The sequence below is a fragment of the Cnephaeus nilssonii genome, assembly GCF_951640355.1.
Source record: "Cnephaeus nilssonii genome assembly, chromosome: 8".
Classification (NCBI taxonomy): domain Eukaryota; kingdom Metazoa; phylum Chordata; class Mammalia; order Chiroptera; family Vespertilionidae; genus Cnephaeus; species Cnephaeus nilssonii.
Window position 1 is genome coordinate 409,717 of NC_137079.1, and position 24,913 is coordinate 434,629.

Below are 24,913 nucleotides of genomic sequence, written 5' to 3' on the forward strand. Positions count from 1 at the left end.
CAGGCTCTGGGCCCTCAGAACCAACCACCCGCTGGTTCCTTTCGAAGGACTTGCAGGCACCCCACATGCCACGTGTCCGAATCCTAACTCACCCTCTCCATCCCCAAACCGGGTCCCTTCAGGCAGCAGCCGCAGTGACTCGGGGCCGCTGTGTCCAGCTCAGTGCAGACAGAGGGCCAGGCCCCACCAGGTCACGCAGCCCAAGGGAAGGCCTGGTTCCCACTGGCCGCTCCGCTCTTAACACAGGCACACGCTGCTCCCAGAACCTCCGGCCGGGGAACCCCCCCCCCCACCCCCTCGGTGGAAGCAGTGCCCAGGAAGTGCCTCTCCTCTCCTCTCCCTCACCCCCTGCCCCCGCCCCTGCCCCCAGGGCCGGGTCTGGAGGAGCAGAGCTGGTGGAGGCACAGCTGGGAGCTCAGAAAGCCCCATTTCCTGGAAGACTGCGACACAGCACTCCCGGGGGAGCCGGTGAAGGGAAGCCGCCAAGATGCGGCCGAGCTCTGGGACAGTCAGTGAGGCCTGTCCCCTCGCGGCTCCTGCCGACGCGACGGGAGACGAGGGGGCGGGAGACCCAGTGGCCACGCCGGCCCACACACCTGCACCTGCACCGACTGAGACTGAGGTGCAAACACAACACTTCTCAGTCTGAGGGGGGAGATGGGAGGGTGTCGAAGCAACGGCCAGGGAAAGTGGTGCCGAGGACGCCAGGAAGCCTCGGGGTTTCGCCGGCAAAGCCTCCGGCAAACCCTGCAGTCAGGCCTGGAGGCCGCGCCCAGGGTCAGGGGCGCTTTTTAAATTGCTTTAAGTTCCTTTTCTGGCTTTACTGAGCAACAGGACGTACAATCGGCCCCGACGGGAACACCACGTTTCAAAATGTTTCTCCAAAAATGGAAACGAGGGAAGGAGAGGGGCTGGGGCCCAGCACGGCGCGTCTCCTGCCACGGGAGCGTCCGCTCGATGGACCGTCTGTGCTGGTGTCCAGAGGAGGAGGGGGAGGCCTGCCTTGCATGCAGGGGTCTCCGAGGACGGTTTTCGGAAGTTCTCGTTTTAGGAGAAAAGTGGAGTCAAGCCCCCAGCCAGCACCAGCCTGCGCCTGCTCCCCACCGTGGACTCGTGTGAGCCCAGGAGGCTGCGTGCCCAGCCTCTCGCCGGCTGCTGAGACCACCGTGTGAGGCCTGGATTTTTAAAGCGCCGTGTGAGTTTGAAAGGCCACGTGAGTGATGGGAACAGTCGCCTTGGGGACCCACAAACAGGCGGTAGGAGCTGTGAGCCTGGGCTTCATGCCTCGCCGCCTTCATCACTGTGAGGAGAGGCTCCGCGCTGCGTCCCCGCCGCTGCGTCCGGCTGAGCGGGCCTCCCCGTGCGCTTCAGCACATCAGCGAGCCGGCCACACTGGCCTCCAGGTCACTTTTCCTCTCGGTTTTCGAAAATCCCGGCAAAATACACACAAGGAAATCGCTTCTGGGTTCCACAGAACTTTATCTTTGACCCTTTAAAAGCTGCCCGGTAGGTGGCAAGACGTGGAAACCCGTGAAAACCCCGAAGCCGTGGTGTCAGTGAACGCTGGGGCCCCTGGCAGCGCCTTAAGTCCGGGCTGCGGGCCGGACAGCGGGGCTCCCGGGGGCTCCAGGGGTGCGAGGGCCGAGGAAGGGTCCAGCAGAGGCTCAGTACCCGGGCAGCACACAGGTCCCAGACGTTCTGGGTCAGCTAAGGGGGCGAGGCCTGGGCGCAGCCATTAACCGCCAGGGGACGCTATGAGCCATGCCGCCCCGTCACAACCGAAGGGGCTCTGCTCACCAGCATCTGCCCTGAAAGGCTCTGTGGTTCGGAGGCCGGGAGCCGAGGAGACATCTGCCGGGACTTGAGGAGTGGGTGCTGTTTGCCTTGCGTGGACCCGACCCACGACCACAAATGCACAAACTATGGCCGCTGCCCTAAGAAGCTTGAAAGGGGCGGGAAAACACCCACCACAGCGAGGCCGGCCGCGCCTCCTCCGGGAGTGTGGGAGGAAGGAGCAGACGGCGGGTCTCCACCTCATGTGACCTGGCAATGTGAGCAGCGCTGTCCACACCACCAGCAGGTCCTCCCGGAGGCCGGGGAGGGGACCGGCTTCTCATCTGGAGGGTGCAGAGCCCGCAGACCCGGGCCAGCATGGTCAGCGCCCACTGCTCTTAGAGGCTCCCACAGGGCGGAAGGAGCAGAGGCGCGAGGGCCACGCCCTGGGCCGCGGGCTGGCGCTGTTCCTGGTGCTGCAGCCGCGGGCCTTGAGGACTGAGACCTCAGGGCGGAGGCCCAGCCCAGCCGCCAGCCACAGACGGACGTGCAAACCACGCTGTGGAGCCCGCAGAGACCTGCCTCCCGGAACGCCGCACGGAACGCGGGCTGTGGGGCCAGACCGACGCTGGTGCAGAGTTTGTTCCTGGCTGGATCAGCCGGGGTCTTTCCTGAGAACCCCACAGCCCACGCTCAGTGGGAAACCACAGCCAGGTGCCCCTCCTTGCCAGGCCTTCCCAGGGTTCTCTCTTCAAATGCACACGTCCCGGGGGAGGGACTGCACGGTGAGAAGCCACATACATGCATAAGCAATGATGTATGGTTTCCTAGCATGTCCATCTGCCGAGACCCCGCTCCCGCGCCTCTGCACCGGCTCTGGGCACGAGGGGCAGCCTGTCCCGGAGCTCCGGGCGGGCGGGGGACAGCAAGGCTGCCACATGTTTGAGCCTCAGCCATGTGGCTGCGTGTCCTCTTCACGGCTACACATGTCCCATTACTTTCTGACTCACCTGGCGATGAACACCGGGGTGCTCTCTCTCCTCGGAGTAGGACATGCTTCTGTTTCCCGGGGAAATACCAGGAGTGGAGTGGCTGGCCATTTGGTAAGTACGCACTCGTTACACTTCAACGGAAACTGCCAAACAGCCTCTGCAGTACCTGCCGTTTTATCCGGGAAGCAAAGCATGCGTCCTAGCGGCTCTGTGGGCCATTGCCTCGGCACTAGCGTGGCCTCAGTGGGTGTGTAGACGTGGCTCTCTGTGGCTTCAACGCTCATCTCCACGGCGACTCTCTGGGCATCTTCTCCTGTGCCCTTTCGTATTCACAGCACCTCCCTGTGAAGCCCTGGTCTTTGTTCAGGCCCATTTTTAAAGAACTTGGATTGGGTTGTAAGAATTCTTTATCTATTCTGACTACAACTTTCTTTTCAAACATATGGACTAGAAATAGTTTCTTAATTCTGGGGCTTCCCTTTCATTCTCTCAATGATGTCTTTAAAGAACATAACTTTTCATTTCCATGAAGTCAAACTGCAGCTCATAACACACTCACCACAGACACCACACACACACACACACACACACACATACTGAGTGGCCAGATGATGATGACTCTGAACGCATAATCATCTGGCCACTCAGTGTATATCCTATATAATAAAAGGCTAATATGCAAATTGTCCCCTCGACCAGGAGTTCAACCAGCAGGCAGGCTGGCCAACCGCCCATGTCCCCTCCCCCTGGCCAGGCTGGCCGGACCCCACCCATGCACGAATTCATGCACCAAGCCTCTAATACACACACACACACACACACACACACACACACACACACACACACTGAGTGGCCAGATTATTATGCGTTCAGATCATCATCATCTGGCCACTCAGTGTACACTGCATGCACACCTTTATTTACTTACAATTTCTTTCCCACTTTAAGACCACACACACGGGGCCCTACTGAGTCTAGTGTAACTCTCAGTACCATCGAGATGGAATAAAACCCACAGCACCGACAGCGGCCTCAGAGGGTGGCGGAGTTTAAGTCTAACCGCAGTGGGGCCCGGGGGTGACCAGGAGGGAAGGAGCCGAGATCTGTGTACGAAGACCCGTCTGCGCACAGTGAGGAAGCCGCGGAGCAAACGCCCTCCAAGGCTGACCAGGACGCGCCGCGGATCCGCGGAGGGAGGGACAGGCGAGGAAGCCCCCACTGGCCCTGCTGAGCAGGACCCCAAGGCTGGCGCCCCTCCCCCACCCTTCCCGCAGGACTGTCCCGTGTTCAGGCCAGGTCCTCCCAGCCCGTGGTTTCCCACCCACAGGCGGCTCCGGCACCCCCACAGCCTTAGACCAACTCCATCTGCCTCCCTTCACCGCCCGGATCCTCACAAACCGGGCCCAGGAGCACGTCCGGCTGCGGCCCCGTTTGGTCGGAAGGCCTCTCACACGCGGCTCATCGGGCCGTCCTCCCCACGAGGAACCTCCTGTCCTGGAATCTCTGCTCAGGGCCCGGCCCCCTTCCAGGCAGACGCGACTCCACCTCCAGATGTTGCGGGGTCTCCAGCGCAGGTGCAGGGGCCGCACCCGCCTTCCAAGCTCGGGATCCAGCGGGAGACAGCCGTGAACGGCCACCCACGGGCCCTGCTTTCCAGGTGCTGATGCTGGTGCCGTGAGAACAGCACCGAAACCACAAAGGGGGGTTAATTCCTCCTGGAAGGAGAGGGAACGCTGCCCGGAAAAGCCTGTCCCGGGGAGTCAGGGAACGGGTGTGTGTGGCACTGTGACGGGCAGGAGGCGCGGGGTCAGGATGGCCATGGTGGGGAGACCGGCATAAACAGCGGGCCGGGCGCGGAGGTCGCCGTGTTGGAGGGTCTGTGAAAGGTCCCAAGTGCCTTCCTGCGGGTCTGACCTTGACCTTGGAGGCAAACGGAAGGCCTAGAAACGTGGATGCAGAGTGCAGCGCGCTGAAGCCTGGGGTCCAGAGGTGAACGGGGCAGCGGCGGAGAGGCCAGCCCGTCTGCAGCTCGGCAACATGCGGGGGCGACGTGTGAGGGCCATGATGCTGGTGTCCCGTCTGCGCGCCTGCGCCCCGTGTCCCCCATGCCTTGCTGAAGCACCCACAGAAGAGGAGGCAAAGCTCTGCCTCCCGGGGCTCAGTCCATGGCCCCCTTCTTACCGTCTCTACTGGTGGGGCGGCAGCAATTACAGCCTCACGTCCCCTGCTCTGTGGTCACCCCAACATCTGCCCCCCAGACTGTGACCAGGCACTGCCATCCTTCTCCACCTGGTGTGGGCTGTTGGTTGGGGTTGGGTCACACAGGCCTCCTAGCGCCCTGCCCGGGAGGGGCACCTGAGCCTCCTAGCACCCTGCCCGGGAGGGGGACCTGAGCCTCCTAGCGCCCTGCCCGGGAGGGGGCCATGAGCCTCCTAGCACCCTGCCCGGGAGGGGACCTGAGCCTCCTAGCACCCTGCCCGGAAATGGCACCTGAGCCTCCTAGCACCCTGCCCGGGAGGGGCACCTGAGCCTCCTAGCACCCTGCCCGGGAGGGGCACCTGAGCCTCCTAGCACCCTGCCCGGAAATGGCACCTGAGCCTCCTAGCACCCTGCCCGGGAGGGGACCTGAGCCTCCTAGCACCCTGCCCGGAAATGGCACCTGAGCCTCCTAGCACCCTGCCCGGGAGGGGCACCTGAGCCTCCTAGCGCCCTGCCCGGGAGGGGGCACCTGAGCCTCCTAGCACCCTGCCCGGGAGGGGGACCTGAGCCTCCTAGCACCCTGCCCGGGAGGGGCACCTGAGCCTCCTAGCACCCTGCCCGGGAGGGGCACCTGAGCCTCCTAGCACCCTGCCCGGGAGGGCACCTGAGCCATACAATGAGGGGCCCGGCCTCCTGGACCTCCCAGCCCCTGGAGCAGTTACCTTCTGAAGCTCTAGCATCACTTACGTATCCAAACGATGTTGAAAAGCCCACCCTTACTCACACTTACTCACCGAGGCTCCGTTCTTTCCTCTCAGAGCAATAACCCACCCTTCGGTGGGCGTCAGTCAGTAACAGCGACTTAAAAACCCGGCGAAGGGAAACTCTCCACAGAGGGCCGCCAAGCTCTCGTCTGTCACATCGACAGTCTTGCTCAGACTAACACGCGGTCACGGGGCATCGCGAGCCCGGGCCTCCCTTCGGGTGGGAAGCTGGGGGAACCCGCTCACGGGGGGACCTGAGCGCTGTGCCCACTGAGCCCCGGGAGGTCACGGAGCAGCAGAGGCCTGGCCACACTCCCAAGGTCACGTCCACAGCGCCAGGCAGTCACCATGTGCCCACAGGGGCAGCTCCTCAGCCTCAAAGGTCACCTCACCAAGGACGATGCACAGACCGAGCTCACGGGGGCAAGATCAAACCGCAGGAGACACCACCCCCGCCTGGCGGACTGAGCGGCAGGAACCTCGCTCGCACTGGGGATGCGGCGGTGCATGGCAGCGCGGGCTGTTGCTTACACAACCAAACACGCTCTCCACACGACCCAGCAGCCACGCTCCTTGGTATTTACCCAAGAGCTGAACACTGACGTCCACACGAGAGCCGCACATGGATGCTGACAGCAGCCTCACCCGCCGAGGCGCCCTTCCGTCGGGAGGTACCGACGCTGCGCTCACTGGACCACGAGGTGGGCCTCCGCTACGAGGAAGGGCGTCGTCATGGGGAGCCAAGGAGGAGCCGAAGGCGTGCGGCCCCTTCATAGGGTGATTCCAACGCCGTGCCGTCCGGTTTCTGGGCGGGGGCGGGGGGGGGGGGGGAAGAGCAGACGCACGGGGGTTTTCCAGGCGTGAACCCCTCAGTGCTGGGGGACCCCCCTTCATGGGCACATGCCACCACACACCTGTCCACACCCCAGAGGCCGCTGCCCTGTGGGCTCCGGGGGACGACCCGTCAGCAGCGCAGGTTCATGGGCTGTGACAAATGTCCCGCTGGTGAGTGAGGCTGAGAACGCGGGAGGGTGTGTGTGTGGGGGGAGGATATAGGAAATCTCGGTACCTTCCTCTCAATTTTGCTCAAAACCTGTAACTATCCTTAAAAACGGTCTTCGTTAAGAAAAACAATGAGGTACTCCGTGCTCCATGCCTGAGGGAACAGAGCCTGCAACCACCTGCCCCTCCGAGCCCGCATGGCCCTGGTGTAGCCGCGGGGACCCCATTCCCCGCACGTCCGTCTGTGGCCCCTCCTGGGCTCCCCGTGAAGTCCAGATGGCGGACCTGTGAGGGCAGCAGTGGGTTTCACACGTGGCTCTCGCCACGTCCCAGGCAGCACCGCAGCCACATCCTTCAGGCAGGACGGACCCGGACCAGCGTGCTCCGAGCCGAAGCCGAGCCCCCATCGCTGCTGCCAGACGCTGGGCTGAAGCCTCAGCGCGGACAGGAGGAACAGCTCTTTCCTCCTCACGGTCCCCGCCCGCCCCGCCCGGCAGCCCTGGGGGCAGCAGAAGCTGGAGGCACCTGCCTGGGGGCGGGGTGGCTCTCCGAGGCACGCCCTCCCTCCCTCCTGCCTTCCCTCCCTCCCTCCCTCCCTCCCTCTCGGGGCTGCATTTAAAAATGTGCACCTCTCTACAGAACCTCCAACCCCCAGCCCGCCCACTGCCTTAAACAAAAACACAAAAACAAGCCCCAAGCGCAGGGAAAGCCGGACCAGGGGACACTGCGGGGCGGCGGGCCGGGCCGTTGCGCCCGATGACTCAGCCAGCACCTGAGAATGCGCGGCCGCTTCCTGCCAATAAAACCCAAACAAGTTGCTTCCTCCACAAACACGCGGTGACATCAGCGGCTCCTATCATCCGGGCGCCCCCTCCAGCGTTTTCTTTGGCAAATGTGGAAACGTCCTCCTGACGGGGAGGGAAACAGCGCCGTGCGCGTGCCGATAAGAGAGGCGCAGAGCGCACCCAGCTCCCGCTGGCCGGCTGCGCTGGGATGGGGAAGGCGTCCCGCAGTCCGGGACCCGCGCCCAGGTACTGCCTGAGTCACTGGGCGCGCATTCCAAAGGCGTCCGTGATTCCTGTCACAAGGTCCGTCCTCTCAGGCACGTCCTTCCGGCAGGAGCAGCATTCCTGCGGGTGACGCGGAGCGACCTCCGGGAGGAGGCGCCTTCCTTTCAGGGCCTGGGGGCCGGGGGGGGGGGGGCTCCCCCTGCGCAGGGGCTCCGTGGGTCCACACCTCTCCAGGCTTCGCTCCTCGCAGCGCCAGGGGACCTGTTTCATGCTTTTTAAAATTTAAATTCTTTATTGTTTAAAGAATTACACGTCTCCTTTCCCACGGGCCATCTCCGCCGCCCCCCCGCCTCCCGCACATGCCCGCACCCCGGCTGTCCGTGTCCACTGGTGGATCTCTTACCCCCCCACCTCCCCTGCCTTCCCTCTGAGGCTGGACGTCTGTTGTGCGTCTGTGTCTCTGGGTTTGTTTATGTTGTCCGTCAATTTCACGCCTTTGAGATTCACGGCCTGATGTCCTCTGTCCCCCGGGTCAGCAGGTGCACGTCCCAGCGACGGCCTCGCTCCTCGTCCGTCCTTGGAAAAGCACTGGCTTTGGAACTCGGAGCCTGAAGGCGGCGCTCCCTCCGGGAGGCTGGAATTGACGATGGTTCCGGAAGGCCCAGCACCCACGGCAGGAGCCCACGCGGCCCGCCTTCTCTGGGGCCGCAGCGGCCAACCTCCAGTGCACGTCCCTCTGTCTGTCCAGATCCCTCAGGATCCGTGCAGGGAGCACCCTGACCTGGGCGGGGGGCGGGGGGGGGGCGGCCACACCCCACTCTCGGCGCCTCCTCCCGTGCCGGCCACGACAGCAGGGCAGGCGGGGGCTCTGTCCCCTGAAGGCAGACTGCGGGGCAGCACGCCAGGCACACCTTCACGGAGAAGCGGGCCACCTCACGCGCACAGCGCACCCGTCCCTGAGCGGGACCGTGACCCCAGACGGCTTCCTAAAGGTGGGAGACCCTCCAGTTCCAAACCCAGGGCCCCTCAGCCAACCAGCCTGAGCCGCAGCTGGAGCCGGACCTGAGTGCGAAGACGAGGATAAAGCTCGCCGTTTGGGGAAAAGGAGAGAGACAAGCAAGCGCCTAGATCACCCTTGAAGTGACGCGTGCGCCGAACACCCAGCAACTCAGGTCCAAAGGAGAAACTGAGTCTGGCAGGAACCCACTCGGTGTCTGGATTCACTCAGAGGGCGAGGACCCAGGTGGGGCCGTGCAGGGCAGAGGCGGGGGAGGCAGGGGGAGGGGCCCCCTCACTCGGCACGCATGCTGGTTCTGAGCCTGAGGGGCAGGTGCTGCGCGGCCTGAAGTGCCACGGACCCGGGTCCGAGCAGGACAGAGCCTTCGCCCTTCCTGCTGCACATCCCAGCGGGAGACGGGGCCCTCGCTGGGTCCCTGGGGCTGTGGGTCAGGAGTCCGGGCCCCGCCCTTCCTCTCAAAGCCCCGGTAAGTCTCCTCGGGTCCACTCCCACCGCATCCAGTGCGAGGCCCTCTGCAGCCCATCTCCACTGGCCGTGAGGTGAGGTCACGGCCCGGCGGGCGCCCTCCCCCGCCCCGCGGAGCGGCAGGAGCAGAGTCAGCACCGCACCAGAAGGAACTTGGGAAACGAAACTGCGCTTCCAAGGCGAGAATTCTGAAATCTACATTTCTTTCCTCAAGAGCTGACTAGCTGTGCAACGAATGAACAGAACAGGCGACAAGGGGCCTCTCCCACCAGTAATGCCCGCCCGACGCTCCGCGGCTCTCAGACACGCCGCCCTCTCCTGTGGACGCTTGTCCTGCTCCCGCGATGTCATCCTCCCCATGTCGTCCCCTTAGCCGGCACCGACACGCAAGAACACGCGGCTCCAGAGCCAGTTCCCCCAGGCCCCTCGCCAGCGGGAGCCCAGAACCCAGCAGATCCTCTGGTGGCCATGCGGGGGTTTCACCCGCGGCCCCCAGGACGCCCGTGCCCCCAGGACGCCCGTGCCCCCAGGACGCCCGTGCCCCCAGGACGCCCATGCCCCCAGGACGCCCGTGCCCCCAGGACGCCCGTGCCCCCAGGACGCCCATGCCCCCAGGACGCCGAGCCGTGTCCCTGCTCTGCCTGTGGCCACATCGGCTCAAAGCACCACAGAAAAGAGCAAAGGGCTTCCTCCCTCCCTGGCAGTGGTCCCCGGCCGATGGGTGCATCCGGGTCCTCCCTCCCCGTCACCCGCTGCGTGTCACTCGGTTCCGGGAGTGACTGCCACACGACTGGAAGCGGGATCCCTTCCCGAGCGAAGGAGACACTCCTGCTCCAAAACGCCGTGAACTCCACCGTCCTGCCCCCTCCCTCGGCTCCTGGTCCCCACGCCCTCGCTTCCCTGTTACAACGCTTCGACGTGGCCTTCGCGGAGGGGCAGTGCCATTCGCTAGCACAAACCTGCGGGCACAGGGCGGCTGTGCGTGCCCTGGAGGCACATTAGTAACACTGAGGGCGAGACTTCCCTCTGGATTAGCTCCATCTCAGTGAGCGCAGCTGGTCGCATCATCCCGCTATTTGGCCGCAGCTCACGTCTCCGTCTGAAGACGAAGGAGACGCAGAGCACGCAATGGCCGCACACGGATGCACACGTTAAGCCCGAGACCACGCCCGAGGTGCCGAGTTGCCACAAACGCCGGGGCAACCCCTGCAGCACCGAGGGCGGGGGTCCGAGGGCCAGGGCGCCCTGTCCCCACTGCCCAGCTCCTGGTGGTCCCCCCACCACCCCCCTCCCTGAAATAACCCCCTGTGCAGGGTCCCATCACTCCAGAGCGAGGGCTGATGTCACCCAGTCTGGAATTCCTGGTGGGAAACGCGGATGAACTCACTGGCCACCGAGATCCTGTTTTCGTGTCAATATCCTCAGTCACAGAATGTGAGGAAAGAGAGGAAGTGAGACGGCAAATAAATATTCCTCACTCGCTGTCTGTGTGTGCTGAGAAATTCCCGTAAATTCAGGTGCCACTTGCTGGTCGAGAAGGAAAAACAACGCTTAACAAGCGACAAAAATGCCACCTGAGTCCGAGTTCTGGAAAACGTCCTGATCTCCAAGGACGGTTCTCTCCTCCTTCACCACAAAGAACCCTGCGGCCCCTGGGCCCTTCACCCCTCCTCCTCCCTCCTGCCCCCTCTACCCGCCCCATCCCTTGGCCCCTTCACCCCTCCTCCTCCCTCCTGCCCCCTCTACCCCGCCCCATCCTTCACCCCCTTCACCCCTCCTCCTCCCTCCTGCCCCCTCTACCCCGCCCCATCCCTCACCCCCTTCACCCCTCCTCCTCCCTCCTGCCCCCTCTACCCGCCCCATCCCTCAGCCCCTTCACCCCCTTCACCCCTCCTCCTCCCTCCTGCCCCCTCTACCCGCCCCATCCCTCACCCCCTTCACCCCTCCTCCTCCCTCCTGCCCCCTCTACCCCGCCCCATCCCTCACCCCCTTCATCCCTCCTCCTCCCTCCTGCCCCCTCTACCCGCCCCATCCCTCAGCCCCTTCACCCCCTTCACCCCTCCTCCTCCCTCCTGCCCCCTCTACCCGCCCCATCCCTCGGCCCCTTCACCCCCTTCACCCCTCCTCCTCCCTCCTGCCCCCTCTACCCCGCCCCATCCCTCGGCCCCTTCACCCCCTTCACCCCTCCTCCTCCCTCCTGCCCCCTCTACCCCGCCCCATCCCTCAGCCCCTTCACCCCCTTCACCCCTCCTCCTCCCTCCTGCCCCCTCTACCCGCCCCATCCCTCGGCCCCTTCACCCCTCCTCCTCCCTCCTGCCCCCTCTACCCTCCCGGTCCCTCGGTCTCTCTGCCCCTTCACGCTCTCTGGTGATCACCATTAGCCATGCGCTGGGCTTTCTGAATTGGTAGCTTAGTGCCTGTAATCAATTTGGGAAAATCTCCAGCCTGTGTTTTCAATGCCTTCGGCTGTTTTCTCCATCCCCTCCAAACCAGGTCTCCCCCCTTTCCTGCTGGCTCCGCCTCCCGTGGTTCCATGCCTCTTCAGTGTTCAGATCTAATCGGTCATTGAACATGCCCTTAAATGTCAGTAATTGCACTTTTTAGTTCTGGGAGTTTTCTTCTCATAGCTGTAAGATTTTTTCTTCTCTACTTTTCTCATTTAAGTGTTACCAAATTTTATTTTATACGTTTCAGCCTGGTAGGTATTAGGGGTTGAATTATGGCCCCTTCGCACCCCCACAAGATATAAGTGCTGGCCGATCGCCCGTGCCTGAGACCTGACCCCGGACTGGAAATGGGGCTGTCAGAGCGTGCTGCAGGCGTGGGCCGTGTAAGGGCCTTTTCATCCAAGGCTCACGCGAACCACGGGTCCCCTAGCTGCGACCGGCTGGGAGCTCCCTGCTGCTTGGTGTGTGCGCACACACGCACGGAGTGGGACTCGACTTCTGCGTGTGGCGCGGTGTTTCTCCGCGTGGAACTGTGATGAAGGCATCCTGGGTGGTATGTTAGTTGCTATTGATGCGTGTCCTTATTAATTGCACCTCATTCCTGTAACTGACTAATGAAAACGGTCAGTTTTGCTCACTATCCTATATAATAAAAGCATAGTATGCAAGCTATCCCCTCGACTGGGAGTTTGTCTGGGAGTTCGACCAGGGGGCGGGGCCGGCCAGGGGAAGGGAGAGAGGCCCTGGCCGGCAGCAGGAAGCCCCAGCTGGAGGTCGAGGTGGCAGGCGGCCGGGGGAAGGGAGGGAGTACCTGGCCGGCAGCCGCCAGGGACCCTACCAATGCACGGATTTCGTGCCCTCGGCCTCTATCCTATAAAACAAAGGGGTGATATGCAAATTGACCCTGACAGCAGAACAACCAGAACCACCGCCTGACAGTCACTGAGGCGCGCTGACCACCTCTGGGTCCCTTCCCCGGCCGGCAGGCTCCCATCGCCCGTGGTGAGGGGAACCGGGGGTGGGTGGCGGGGATGCGGGTGGCGCCAGGCCAAGGCCCCGCCCCACCAACTGCCCCACACACAGAGGGCACCCCTGGTGAGGGAGGGCCGGTGAGCGGGCAGAACGGCTGACCGCTTGGCTCCTCCCCCTGGCCGGTAGGTTCCGATCACCTGATGGCAAACGGGGAACTGGGGGTAGGTGGTGGCGGGGGACAAGGCCGCTGCCGACAGCTGGGGAAGATGGCCCTGATTGCAGGCCAGGCCTAGGGACCGTACCCACGCACGAACTTCGTGCACCAGGCCTCTAGTCTATACGAAAAAGCCTACGCGACTGGCCAGTCGCTATGACACACACTGACCACCAGGGGGCAGACGCTCAGTGCAGGAGCTGCCGGCGGCGGTCACTTGGCAGTGGCGGTAGTTGGGTGACGTACCCAGAACCAGAAAGGAGGGAGCCCAATTCTGGGCTGCATCACCCGAGAACCGCCCTCTTGCAATCTGGGACCCCTCGGGGGATATCGGAGAGCCGGTTTTGGCCCGATCCCCGCAGGCCAGGCCGAGGGACCCCACCGGTGCACGGATGGGACTCTAGTTTGTTATAAGACCAGCAGAGGGAGCAGCGAGCATCACCAGTGGATTTAATATTTGCATTCTCCTACAGCAAGCATGTCAAACTCAAAGGCTAACACGGCCAAATAAACAAGGTTTCAGTTATGTGGGCCGCAAAAAAACAAAAGCTTCAATTTTCATAGAAACGCAGGTTTATGTGGATAGAGACATGCTGAATACAAAGGGCTGAAATAAATGAGTCATCGTGAACATAAAATAAATGAACATCTTAATAATAAATTTTTCTTGAACATTACCAGACCCTGAATAACTGCACAAATTAATAAGCATAATGCAAATAAACCTATTTTCCTTGTTCTCCGAAAGCAAAATATTTCCTGTTGTGCACACCCAACAAGTCAGTACAAGACTAATGACATAGCCATCGGCGGCTAAAATATTCGCTGCTAGTATTAGTGGAGAGAAATTGCCGAAACCGGTTTGGCTCAGTGGATAGAGCGTCAGCCTGCGGACTGAAAGGTCCCAGGTTCAATTCCGGTCAAGGGCATGTACCTTGGTTGCGGGCACATCCCCGGCAGGGGATGTGCAGGAGGCAGCTGATCGATGTTTCTCTCTCATCGATGTTTCTAGCTCTCTATCCCTCTCTCTTCCTCTCTGTAAAAAATCAATAAAAAATAAATTTAAAAAAATAAAAAAATAAAAATAAAAAAATAAAAAAAAAATTAGTGGAGAGAAATGGTGCGCCTGCGTGTAAGGCGTGTGAGGGAAATGAATGCAACACGATGATAGTAACCAGTCATTAACGAACACTATAGTTCGTTATTAATAACTAGAGGCCCGATGCACGAAATTCATGCAAGAGTAGGTCTTCCTTCCCCTGGCTGCCGGCACTGGCTTCCCTCTGGCACCCAGGATCCAGGCTTCCCTCCAGCTGCTGACAGGCACCCGGGACCTGGGCTTCCCTTGCAGTCCTGGCTTCGTCTGGAAGGTTGTCCGGAAGGACGTCTGGTCTAATTAGCATATTATGCTTTTTTTAAATTATAGATTATGTATAACAGGATATTGTAAAAGTTAAGTTACAAAGTTTTTATTAACATGTTTCTTACATTCCGTTATATTGACTGGGCTGCAGAAATATCCCAGGGCCCGCAAGTTTGACATGCTTGTCCTATAGGTAACATCGCTAGATTTTTGTTTTAGTTTTTATTTAAGTCAAGCAACACTTTCTGACGATAAGTTAAAAAGGTCACTGAAAAGTGCATCAGGATTTTGGGAAAAGCAAACTTTTTTTTTTCTGTAACTATCCTACCAGCGTCAGGGCTTTTGAAAACAGATGCCAAGACGAGGCACTTAATTCAGTTACCGATGTCCTCTCCTGACAGGCTTGCAAAATAAACTTCCTTTCATCTTTCTTTGCATTGAGTCTCTTTCCTTGAAATAAAATATTTGGGGATGAACAATTCCTTATTTAAAAAAAATAATTAAAAAAAATTTTTTTTATTGATTTCAGAGAGGAAGGAAGAGGGAGAGAGAGAGAAACAACCATGATGAGAGAGAATCATCGATCGGCTGCCTCCTGCACGCCCCCTACAGGGGATCGAGCCTGTCACCCAGGCATGTGACGTGTCTAGGAATCCAACCGTGACCTCCAGGTTCACAGGTCTACTTTCAACCACTGAGCTACACGGCCGGGCGAAATGGTTCATTCTTAATGGCGCGAGTACCAAGGAATCGCATACGATGGGGCTTAGGAAGACAAGAGGTGCCCGTCCTGGGTCATCAGGAAAGACGTAGGTCACGGGACAGCCACGCGTGGATTCGTGAAGGAATAAGACGGAGTATTTTTATACACTTGGTGCAAACATCACATCTTTGTATGCACAACTATTCCAACATCGTTCTCCAAAAACTAATTCCTCAAAAACACTTTTTATACATGTAACTCCATAATCAAGCCTAATTTCCCATAGGAAGATTTTTTTTAATATCGAGTCAGACTGATGGGAATACCCAAAGGGGATCTTGTGCTTTTCTTTTTTTTACTTCTTGGACGTAAGTGATTTTATTTATGTTAACCTATAACCAAGAGTGATAATTTATCATAATGTAAACAGCATGCATGACATTTCTCTCTCTCTTATTTTGAAAGGCTTCTCAATTAAGATAAAAATTTTATAGTTATATTAAAGATTAATCTAGATGGTATTAAGCCCTTTCAAAAGAAATTCACCGTGAGAGAAATTAGTTTTTAGTAGAATGATGATGACAAGAGACTAGACACATTTTTTTTTCACAAGCAACAGCATTTGAGTTCTCTACATTTTTGTTGAAATAAATGTAAGAACATTTAATATAAAATTATAACTCATAAACTCACTTCAAAGTCTCTAATATTATTAGTCAAAGGAAAGACTTTATTGACTTTACATTGGTCACGTGTAAAGCAGTCATCACTGACATCAATCCATGAAAAGAAAATGCTTGGCATGTTTTCTATGGGGAGAAAACAGGACACAGAATTACGGGCAAAAGATTATCAGGCGAACGCACTCACCTGTTGTTTTAGAATTCACCCACCGGCTTTTTAAAGTTATGATTTGTATCTTAGCCTTTCAGGCATTCTTTTGATGAGATGATAAAACATTTCACAAAAATATTAGAGAATGAAAATATTTAAAAATCAAAGAGCATTTGAGATAACTTTTTTGTAACAGGCGAATTATATAAACCAAAATATTCCTAAAAATTCAGGGAATTCATCATGAAATCTTAAAACAAACAAACAAAAAACCCCCACAAAAAACAGTTACTTGGATATTTCCCAAGTCCTGACGGTCACATATCTATCTACACAACGTGGCCTCAAACGCGAAGGCTCTGCAGAGGGTGCTACGCTGGTTTTTGGCAGAACAAACAAAGAGTCCAGGAATCTCTTAAGTTTCTTTTTAAAAAACTGCCCTCTGTGTCTTTCGGACGTAACTTCACAGGGAGCCTCGGACAAGCAGGGCGACGAGTGGGTTTGCTTCCTCTGTGACTGAACAAACCTCAGGAAGAACTGCGGCCACGGAGCCGTCACTGCGACCAGGTTCCCTCATCAGGTCATCAGCTCCGACTCGCCCCTCCAGACCAGCCGCCCAGCAGCAGTGACGCAGCTGCGGGGACGAGGCCCACGCGCCCAGTCTGCCCCCACGCCGCTCACCCTGCCCGCTCACCTACCCACTCACCTACCCACCCACCCTGCCCGCTCATCTACCCGCCTGCTCACCTACCCGCTCACTCACCTACCCACTCGCCTACCTGCTTGCCCTGCCCACTCACCTACCTGCTCACCTACCTGCTCACCTACCCGCTCGCCCTGCCCGCTCGCCTACCCGCTCACCTACCCGCTAGGCCTACTTGTGGGAATGGAAACACCTGGAAGCTCCGGGAAATGGCTGCTCCCAGAGAGGAAGTGGCCTGAGAACACACCTGGCAAAGGCCTGTCCTCCCTCCGGCAGGCAGGTCCCTGTCCCGGCAGAACACACGGTTCCCCTCCCCCAGCCGGGTCCCAGGGAGCCGAGGCCGCCGAGTGGACACTCAGGTTGTTCTCCAAGCACATGGCAGGTCCAATGCCAGAGATGCTCACCTGCAGCCAGACGGGCCTGCGCTCCACGGGGCATCGCGCGTCATGCCAGGAGCCGCCTAAACTCTAGAAGGCACAGCAGGCCCTGCTGGCCACCTCCATTCGGTGGCACGAGGAGGCGGAGAACGGGAAAACACCGTCACAGCGGGACAGCGGGGCATGCAGCCGGCCGTGCCCCTGGGAGGCTGCACCTGGACGCTCGAGGCTAGAGCGAGGCCCGGCGTCATGCCCGCTGCCCTGGGCTCAGCCAGGCCTCTGCCGCTCGGAGGCGCAGGCCCAGGGGCTGAGGCAGGCAGCGCCAGCTCAGCGTGACCACGGCCACAAGTGGGGAAACGGAGGCTTGAAGCCGGGCTTCTGATCTCACTGAACCCAGTTGTAATGTCTTCTAAAACCCGCAGGCTTCCCCCGCCTTTTCCTGACCTCCGGTGCCCGTGGGACCAGGCGCCCCTGTCCTGCTCAGTGACGCCCAGCGTCCAGCTTTCCCGAGTGACGGGGCCTCGGGAGTCGGCTGAAGGCACAGCCCTTCGGAAAGACCTGGCGCTCTCTGCTCAGGCACGGCAGCACGCGCTGTCGGGGACGAGTGTGGCGCCCCGCCTGGCGCCCAAGAAGAGCCCCTGTGACGCCTGCTGACGAGAAAGGCCAGACACGCGCTGCGGGACCCCAGTGGAGGCAGGCGGCGTCTCGGGGGAGCCCGGGGGAGCACAGACTTCCCACCCAGGCAGGACCTGGGGCCTTCGAGGAGGGCGGCCTTAAGGTGTAATGGAGTCTCATGAAAACACATTCCAGACCTGAGCTCACTCTGCAAATTCACCTTCACCCAGAACAGAATCACGAGCCTGTGCTCTGTGTGACGGCAGCAGCCCGAACCTGCACAGAATTTTTGTGAGTTTATTTGAGCCAAACGGATGACAACGGCTGGGAAGCAGCACCTCAGCGGCTCAGCTAGTGCTCGGGGCACGGCAGGCTGCGCCTCACTCCGACATCACCACCCACGGCGGCGGCGGAGAGGGAGCGGTGGAGAGGAGGGATGCCCTGGGGCTGGATAACAAGTGACACGACAGACACACGCCGTGTGCACGGCGGGCGGGACGGTAACCATCAGCACTCACGGCGCGTGGCGATGTGGGAGGGGACCAGGGCCCTGAGGGTCTGGCAAGGCCCCTCTGGCTTTGCACAGGTATGCCGCCAGGTGCGGGGGCAGCAGACGCTCACGCAGGTCAAGCCGGACTTCGGACGGGCTCCGCCCTGACCGCCTTCCTGAGGAATGTGCATGCGGGGCCGTCCTCGGGGTTCCTGCCTTACCTGGTCTGTAAGGCACACCTGGGAGCCGGGCTGGCATGCGGCGGCCGGGCCCTGGCTTTCCAAAGGGCCCACCAGGGAGGGGTGCCCGCTGGCACGGAGATGCAACGGCCACCTCCCTGGTGCCCTCTGCTGGGGGTGAGCGCAGCCTGGTCTCCAAGGGCCGGGCTCAGCTCCTCAGGGAGAGGCGGGGGCGCCCGGCCTCGGAACCCAGCCAGGCGAGTCCCGGCCACAGGTGAGGACCTCAGCCATTAATTACAGGGGCGGCTGGAACGGGCCCTGGAAATGTCACACGTGACGGGTGAGAGCAAGCGGGTCTGCAGGCGCAGGTCTGCTCTCCGCTGCCCCGTCCTGCTGCTCTGCCCGCTGGACCTGCAGGCGCCTTCGGAGGCCCCTCCCGGTCCCTCTGACTTGGGAGTGGGTGTTTGTGGGAGAGACGGCATCGGCTCAGACACGGACCTTCGCTCAGCGAAGCGCGGTCTCCCGCCGAACGGAAATGAAAGCTCGTGCTGAGCCGAGGGTCACAACGCAGGCAGGTTTCCACGCGGCTCCGTCCTCCTGCTGACCCAGCCAGCCAGCCCTGACGCAGCTGCAGCGCGGGGCTCCGAGGGCACGGGAACCTTCACTGCGTTCCGGCTGCTGCCTCAGCTACCTGGCCGCCGCGGAGGCGGGCAGAGGAGAGCGGCTCTCAGGAAGCGCTCCGTTAGGGAGGTGCCATGCCCGGGGCCTGCAGCCTCGGCGGCGTTCCCAGTGGGCTCGCCGGCAGCGCTGGCGGGAGGCAGGCAGCCAGCGGCCGGGGTTTTTCCTGTTGCCTGGCTGCTGACCCCCCACAGGAAGATAACGGAGCGGCCGGGGGCGGAGCAGCTCACACACATGCCTGGCTGCGCTGATCCACTCATATAAGGAGCGGGAGCGAGCGGCTCGGATCCTGACACGGCAGCTCTGGGCAGAGAGAAAAGCCCAGCGACTGGTCCCTGGGAACTCAGCCCCCAGGCGCAGGGTCCACGCCCGCGGCAGGGCAGCCCCGCGGACTGAGGGACGGAGCCGGCCCGCCTGCTGCCCGGAGCGCAGGACAGGCTTCTGCGGATGGACCCTGAGCTGAGCGCTGAGCCCGGCGTCTGAGCAGCGGACGTCCCATGCGCGGCGGCCTGCTGAGCGGCGGGAGGGTCAGCGAAGACGCAGGCATGTGGCAGCTCGTGTTCCTCACGCTGAGCTGGGACCTGGTCCCAGCCGCGGCCCACAGCCTCCACAGGAGCATGGACAGCGTGGGGCGGCGGCAGTACCAGGTGCAGCACGGCGCCTGCAGCTACACCTTCCTGCTGCCCGAGACCGACAACTGCCGCCCGCCCGCCAGCTCCTACGTGCCCAACGCCGTGCAGAGGGACGCGCCGCTGGACTACGACGACTCGGTGCAGAGGCTGCAGGTGCTGGAGGGCATCATGGAGAACAACACGCAGTGGCTGATGAAGGTAGGGCCGCGCTCAGTCCGAGGGCGCGGAGGCTCTGCTTCAACAGCGGGGGCGGGGTGGGGGGGCAGGGAGAGGGGGTCGCCCCATGAGTGGGGTTTCTGGGTCCTGGGCAGTGAGGTTGTGGCTGAGGGGAGGATTCTTTGAAGAGAGCCTGACTCCAGGGAGCGAGCTCTGCGGGAGGGTCTCCTCTGAGGAGGCAGCGGCTCAGGCTGCAGCTTGTGGTTAAGCTCCAAGCTGAGCTCCCTAATGCCCTGCCCTCAGGCTATAGACCTCACTCACCAGGAAAGCCTGAGAGATGACAATCCTGCTAATTGCTGATTGGGGCGGATGAGGAAAGTGCTTTACCAATTTCCTGAATTTATTTACTAAAACGCACTGTGGCTCTTGGTAATGAGAGGAAGTTAGCTAAAGAGACCTGTGTTTCTCCGAGCCCTGGCTTCCCCCGGGGCTGCCGCCTGGGAAGGGCAGAGGCTCCCTGAGCTGGACCCGGCGCGCAGCCCCCTCGCCGGCGCCGTGGCTGTGAGGGCAGCCGCCCACAGGGGAGGCGCGGGCCAGACCCCTGCACTCACTCCGGGACAGGGGCCGTGTTCCCACGCAAACCCGCACTGTTTACAGGACCCGGGGCTGGTTCACGTGGACTGTGCGCCGAGGGAGGTGAGGGGCCCTCCGTCGTCCGTGGGGGGCCGAGGGCAGAGGGGCCCCAGCCCCCAGGAGCTCACCCGCTGGCTCTTCATTCACAACTTTGCCCCAGAGACCGTCACCACCAGGCCTGCCTGTCACGGGAACTCTGACCTGGGCCGGAGCTGCGTTTCTCATTAACTCGCGGGGAGGAAGGGGCCTCAGGAGCCCAGCGTTGGAATGAATGGGGCTCGCAGCTCTGCCTTCACGGGAGGCAGCGGCCGCTTCCCCTCCAAGGGCAGGAGCAGGAGCCGCAGAGCGGCCTGCCCTCCCGAGAGGGTCCCCGACTGCTCTTTTTAAATCGTCTAAAACGCACGGAAGCGTAAACAACGAAATTACACCCACGACACAGGCTCCAGGCCCGGGACACACCTGCCTCCTGGCCCCCCGCTCTCGTGACCCCTTCTTTCTGGGACCTGCTCCCCAGTGGGCACCTGGGGGGAAGCGCCCACAGCCGGGCCGGGCAGGGGGAGAGGGGACACCCTCCGTCCTGCAGGCCGTCCTCTCTTAGCTAAACAGTCAGAACAGGAAAGAGTGTTTGCACGCGCCCCACACCGCCCCCCCCCCAGGTCTCCCTGAGACCCCGAGCCAGGGCCGCCTTTCTCTCAGACAAACACCCACGGGCCTTTGGGCTCCGTGTAAAGAAGGACGAGGACAGGGACTCCACGTGGTGTTCTGAGCTCCTCCGAGCCGAGCTGAGCGGCGCAAGGATGATGCTCACCTCCTGGCGGCTCAGCACCTGCCTGCCACCTGGGCCCGCCCCTGCACGCCCCTCACCCCTCATGTGCGGGCTCCCGGTTTGGGAATAAAAGCTAAAGAGCCAATATGACCCCACATGAAAGTGAACCCCCATAACCTCTCTGCTGTTCCTTTCCTCTGTGTTTTGTCACCTGTGACAATAAACATCGCTCTTTTCAGAAGAGAATAAAGATAAGGGATGACAGGCAAGCCGCAGGATCAAAGGGTCAGTGCCACACTTAACACCTCCCAGACCATCACAGAGAGAACCGCCGTGTTATTCATTGTTTCCCATATTTCCTTCCTCTTAGCGCCGTTTATATATATTTTTTGTTTCCATATTTCCTTTCTCTCCCTGACCAACACTGAAAATGAGAGGGAGAGGGAGGGAGGGATGGATGGATGGAGGCAGGGAGGGATGGATGGATGGAGGCAGGGAGGGAGGGAGGGAGGGAGGGAGGCAGGAAGGGAGGGAAGGATGGAGGGAGACAGGGAGGGCTGGAGGGCGGGAGGGAGGGAGAGAGGGAGGGAGGGAGAGGAGCATGGACCTTGATGCTTTCAAGAAACCCTGTCAAGGAGGAGAGTGAGACACGTCCCTGGTGATGGGGCGGGATGAGCAGCCCCGCCCCAGGTGTGGGTGCTGGGGGAGCAAAGGGTGGAGATGGTGAGGGGACCAGGGGACCAGGGGACCAGGGGGCCGGAGGGGTGGCAGTGCCGCCCCAGGAGCTTGCACCTCATCAGAGCTGCTGCTGTGCCCCTCTAGCCGGTGGGCGGGTGGGACTTGGGGGGCGGACTTGCGAATGAGTGAGGAGTGAGCCTGGAGGGAGCAGCTGGGGGCGGGGAGGCTGGCTCTCAGCGCTGGGGCAGACAAGGGCAGGCAGAAAGGGCTCTGTGAGGGCGGAAGGCAGACGGCAGCTCTGGAGGGCACACCGCCCCGATGCCCAGCCTCACTCGGGACACAGACAAGTGACTCTGCAGAATGGACGGGTCCTGCTGGGAGACCAAATGTTTCCCCGTAAGAGGAAACGGGAACGGAAATAAACAACTGCTTCACACTGATGAGTGCCTTAGATTCATAAACAACTGCAAAGCCCATTGTGCTTCACCACAGAATGTGTTCCAAACAGCTCCTGTTAGGACTCCCGGTAAACACTTCCTGCGATCCCGCGGTTCTCAGTGCAGCCTGCAGGCTGGGAACAGACCTGAACGCAGTCCTCTGCTCTGTAGGCGCCTGAGGACGTGGCAAAGAGGAGAACCGCGCGTCCCTCCCCGTGAGGTCACCGTGCAGCTTTGCTCCTAAAGGCAAATCTGTGTCCACTCCGTGGGGGCCGAGGCTGGGAGGCCCACACGCCCCCGGGCCACCAGCCCTCCCAGCCCGCCAGGGACTGTCATGTGTCAGTGTGTGCGAGAGCGTGTGTGTCAGTGTGTGAATGTGTGAGTGTGTGTGTATATGAGTGTGTGAGTGTATGTCAGTGTGTGACTGTGTTGTGAATGTGAGTGTGTATGTGTGAATATGAGTGATGTCAGTGTGTGATTGTGTGTGCGAATGTATGTCAGTGTGAGTGTGTGTCAGTGTGTGACTGTGTGTGTCAGTGTGACTGTGTGAGTGAGTGATGTCAGTGTGTGACTGTGTGAGTGATGTCAGTGTGTGACTATGTCAGTGTATGTCAGTGTGTGACTGTGTGTGTGAGTGACGTCAGTGTGTGACTGTGTGTGTCAGTGTATGTGTGTCAGTGTGTGAATGTGTGTGTGATGTCAGTGTGTGACTGTGTGTGTGAGTGATGTCAGTGTGTGACTGTGTGTGTCAGTGTATGTGTGTCAGTGTGTGAATGTGTGTGATGTCAGTGTGTGACTGTGAGTGATGTCAGTGTGTGACTATGTCAGTGTATGTCAGTGTGTGACTGTGTGTGAGTGATGTCAGTGTGTGACTGTGTGTGTCAGTGTATGTGTGTCAGTGTGTGTCAGTGTGTGACTGTGTGTGATGTCAGTGTGTGACTGTGTGTATGAGTGATGTCAGTGAGTATGTGTGTATGTGCGAGTGTATGTCAGTGTGTGTGTGAATGTGAGTGTATGTCAGTGTGTGTGTGTGTGAATGTGTGAGTGTATGTCAGTGTGTGACTGTGTGTGAGTGATGTCAGTGTGTGACTGTGTGGGAGTGTATGTCAGTGTGAGAGTGTGTTTTAGGGTGTGAGTGTGAGTGTGTGGCTGCACCCCCCGTGTCCCTGCTTGGTTCACTGATGGAAGGAGAAGCCCGTCCTGCCGTGGCCGCGCCCTGATGGGGAGACGGCCTGGGCCTGCTCAGTGGAAAGCAAACGCCGTGCTTCCAGATGGGTGGACGGACGTCTTTAAGACGGGACAAGAGGGTTCCCGTGACTGAGCGCACTGAGGCACGGGCGGCAGGGAGGACGAGGTGACAGGTGTCACTGGGGCAGGGCCAGTGTGGCCAGGGCACGTGTCAGAGTGTTTGTTGTCCAGGCAGGTGTGCACGACATAGAGCCGAACATGAACCGTGAGCGGTGTGACGAGGGCTGTCGTGTGGGGAGACTTGCCTTCCGCGGCCAAGCAGCCGCTGCTCGTTACGCGGGCTGTGTGCTGCGCCGACCAGCTCTGGGGACCACGCCACGACGGGGTGACCATTTGCCTGCAGAGCCGAGAGCTGAGACGGCTGGGGCTCGTGACGGCCAGGACCCCTTCCTTCCTGACGGGAAACCCCACGCCCGCGGGGCCTCCTCCTGGCACATGGAAGGCGGCCGTCTGCATCGCAGGCCGGAGCCAAAGTCGCTCAGAGGCAGGGCTCCACCTGACCGTGGAGGGATGGCGCCGCGTTTACGGGTCGGAGCCCAGGCTGCCACGTCTTGATTCCATGCCACACGTGACCGCAGTTCTGCTCATCTGTGGTTGAAAATCCTTTCTTATCTACCAACACATGGTCATTTAGAAACCAAACAGAGAGACTTTGGAAGTGATTGGCCGGCACTGAAGCTAAAGGTCAAACCCTTAAGACGGCAGAAAAGATCAGTTCCCCTCCCTGCTCTTCGTCCCCGCCTGGCTTCCCCTCGATCACACGCAATGAAGGTGCGCGCTCGTGCACGCCCAGATGACAGCGCCGCCGCCATCACCAGACTCTCTGGCTCATAAGGGCATGAAGAGAGCCTGGAGGGAGAGACGCTATTTGGGGGAAAAGAGCAAAACTTAGGAGCAGAGGCACAGGAGACGGGGTTAAAGGTGTGTGTGAGAGACAGACAGACAGACAGACCGACACTTGCTCCCCCCGAGGTGAGAGGCCCACACTGTACCCCCGAGGTCACAGCTCCGGACACAGCAGGCACCACCACCGCCCCCGGTCACACAGGGACACGGGCCAGGGCGTCAGCGCCACGCAGTCAGCGGTGGCGCAGGCTCAGCGGAGGGAAAAGTAAACGTGGGGAAGCACGCGTCCCACTCGGTGACGGCTGACGGCGGCCTGCCCTGTCCGCGGGGGCCGGGGGAGAAGTGTGAACGGATGCGAACCGAGTGTTACTTCTTAGCTCTTTAACGTCACGGAGCGTCACGGTGCGGGAAGGCCGGCCACCCCCACGCCTCAGGGCTCGTCACGCGGCGCCACCGGGCTCACGTCTTCAGCAACAAGTCAGCAAGCCTGTGCGGGAGGCCCGCGCGTGCCCAGCACCCACCCCACCTCGACCCGATAACGGAGGCGTTTACTTTAAAGTACAAAGGAAGCGAGTCCGAGAGGTGAGGGCAGGAAGGGAAGCGGCCGCCCAGCACGCGTCCAGGGCGTTCAGGGCACGCGGTCCGGGCACGGCTGGGCGTCTGAGGGCCACTGAGCGGGCAGGTGAGAGAGGAGACCTTGCCGAGAGGGAAGGAGGGGG

The 24,913-nt window shown here is 60.4% G+C and overlaps 2 protein-coding genes across 3 annotated transcripts in view; one reads left to right on the forward strand and one right to left on the reverse strand.

Annotated features, from left to right (window-relative positions):
* The window catches only part of MCPH1 (microcephalin 1), a 106,643-nt gene that overhangs the window by 2,756 nt on the left and 78,974 nt on the right, over positions 1-24,913 (reverse strand). The window lies entirely within an intron of this gene.
* ANGPT2 (angiopoietin 2) overlaps positions 18,775-24,913 on the forward strand; it is a 44,083-nt gene continuing 37,944 nt past the window's right edge. Inside the window, exon 1 of the mRNA XM_079779012.1 lies at positions 18,775-19,628. Coding sequence (XP_079635138.1) covers positions 19,296-19,628 — 333 coding nt within the window. The 5' untranslated portion in view covers positions 18,775-19,295. The remainder of the gene's footprint in view (positions 19,629-24,913) is intronic.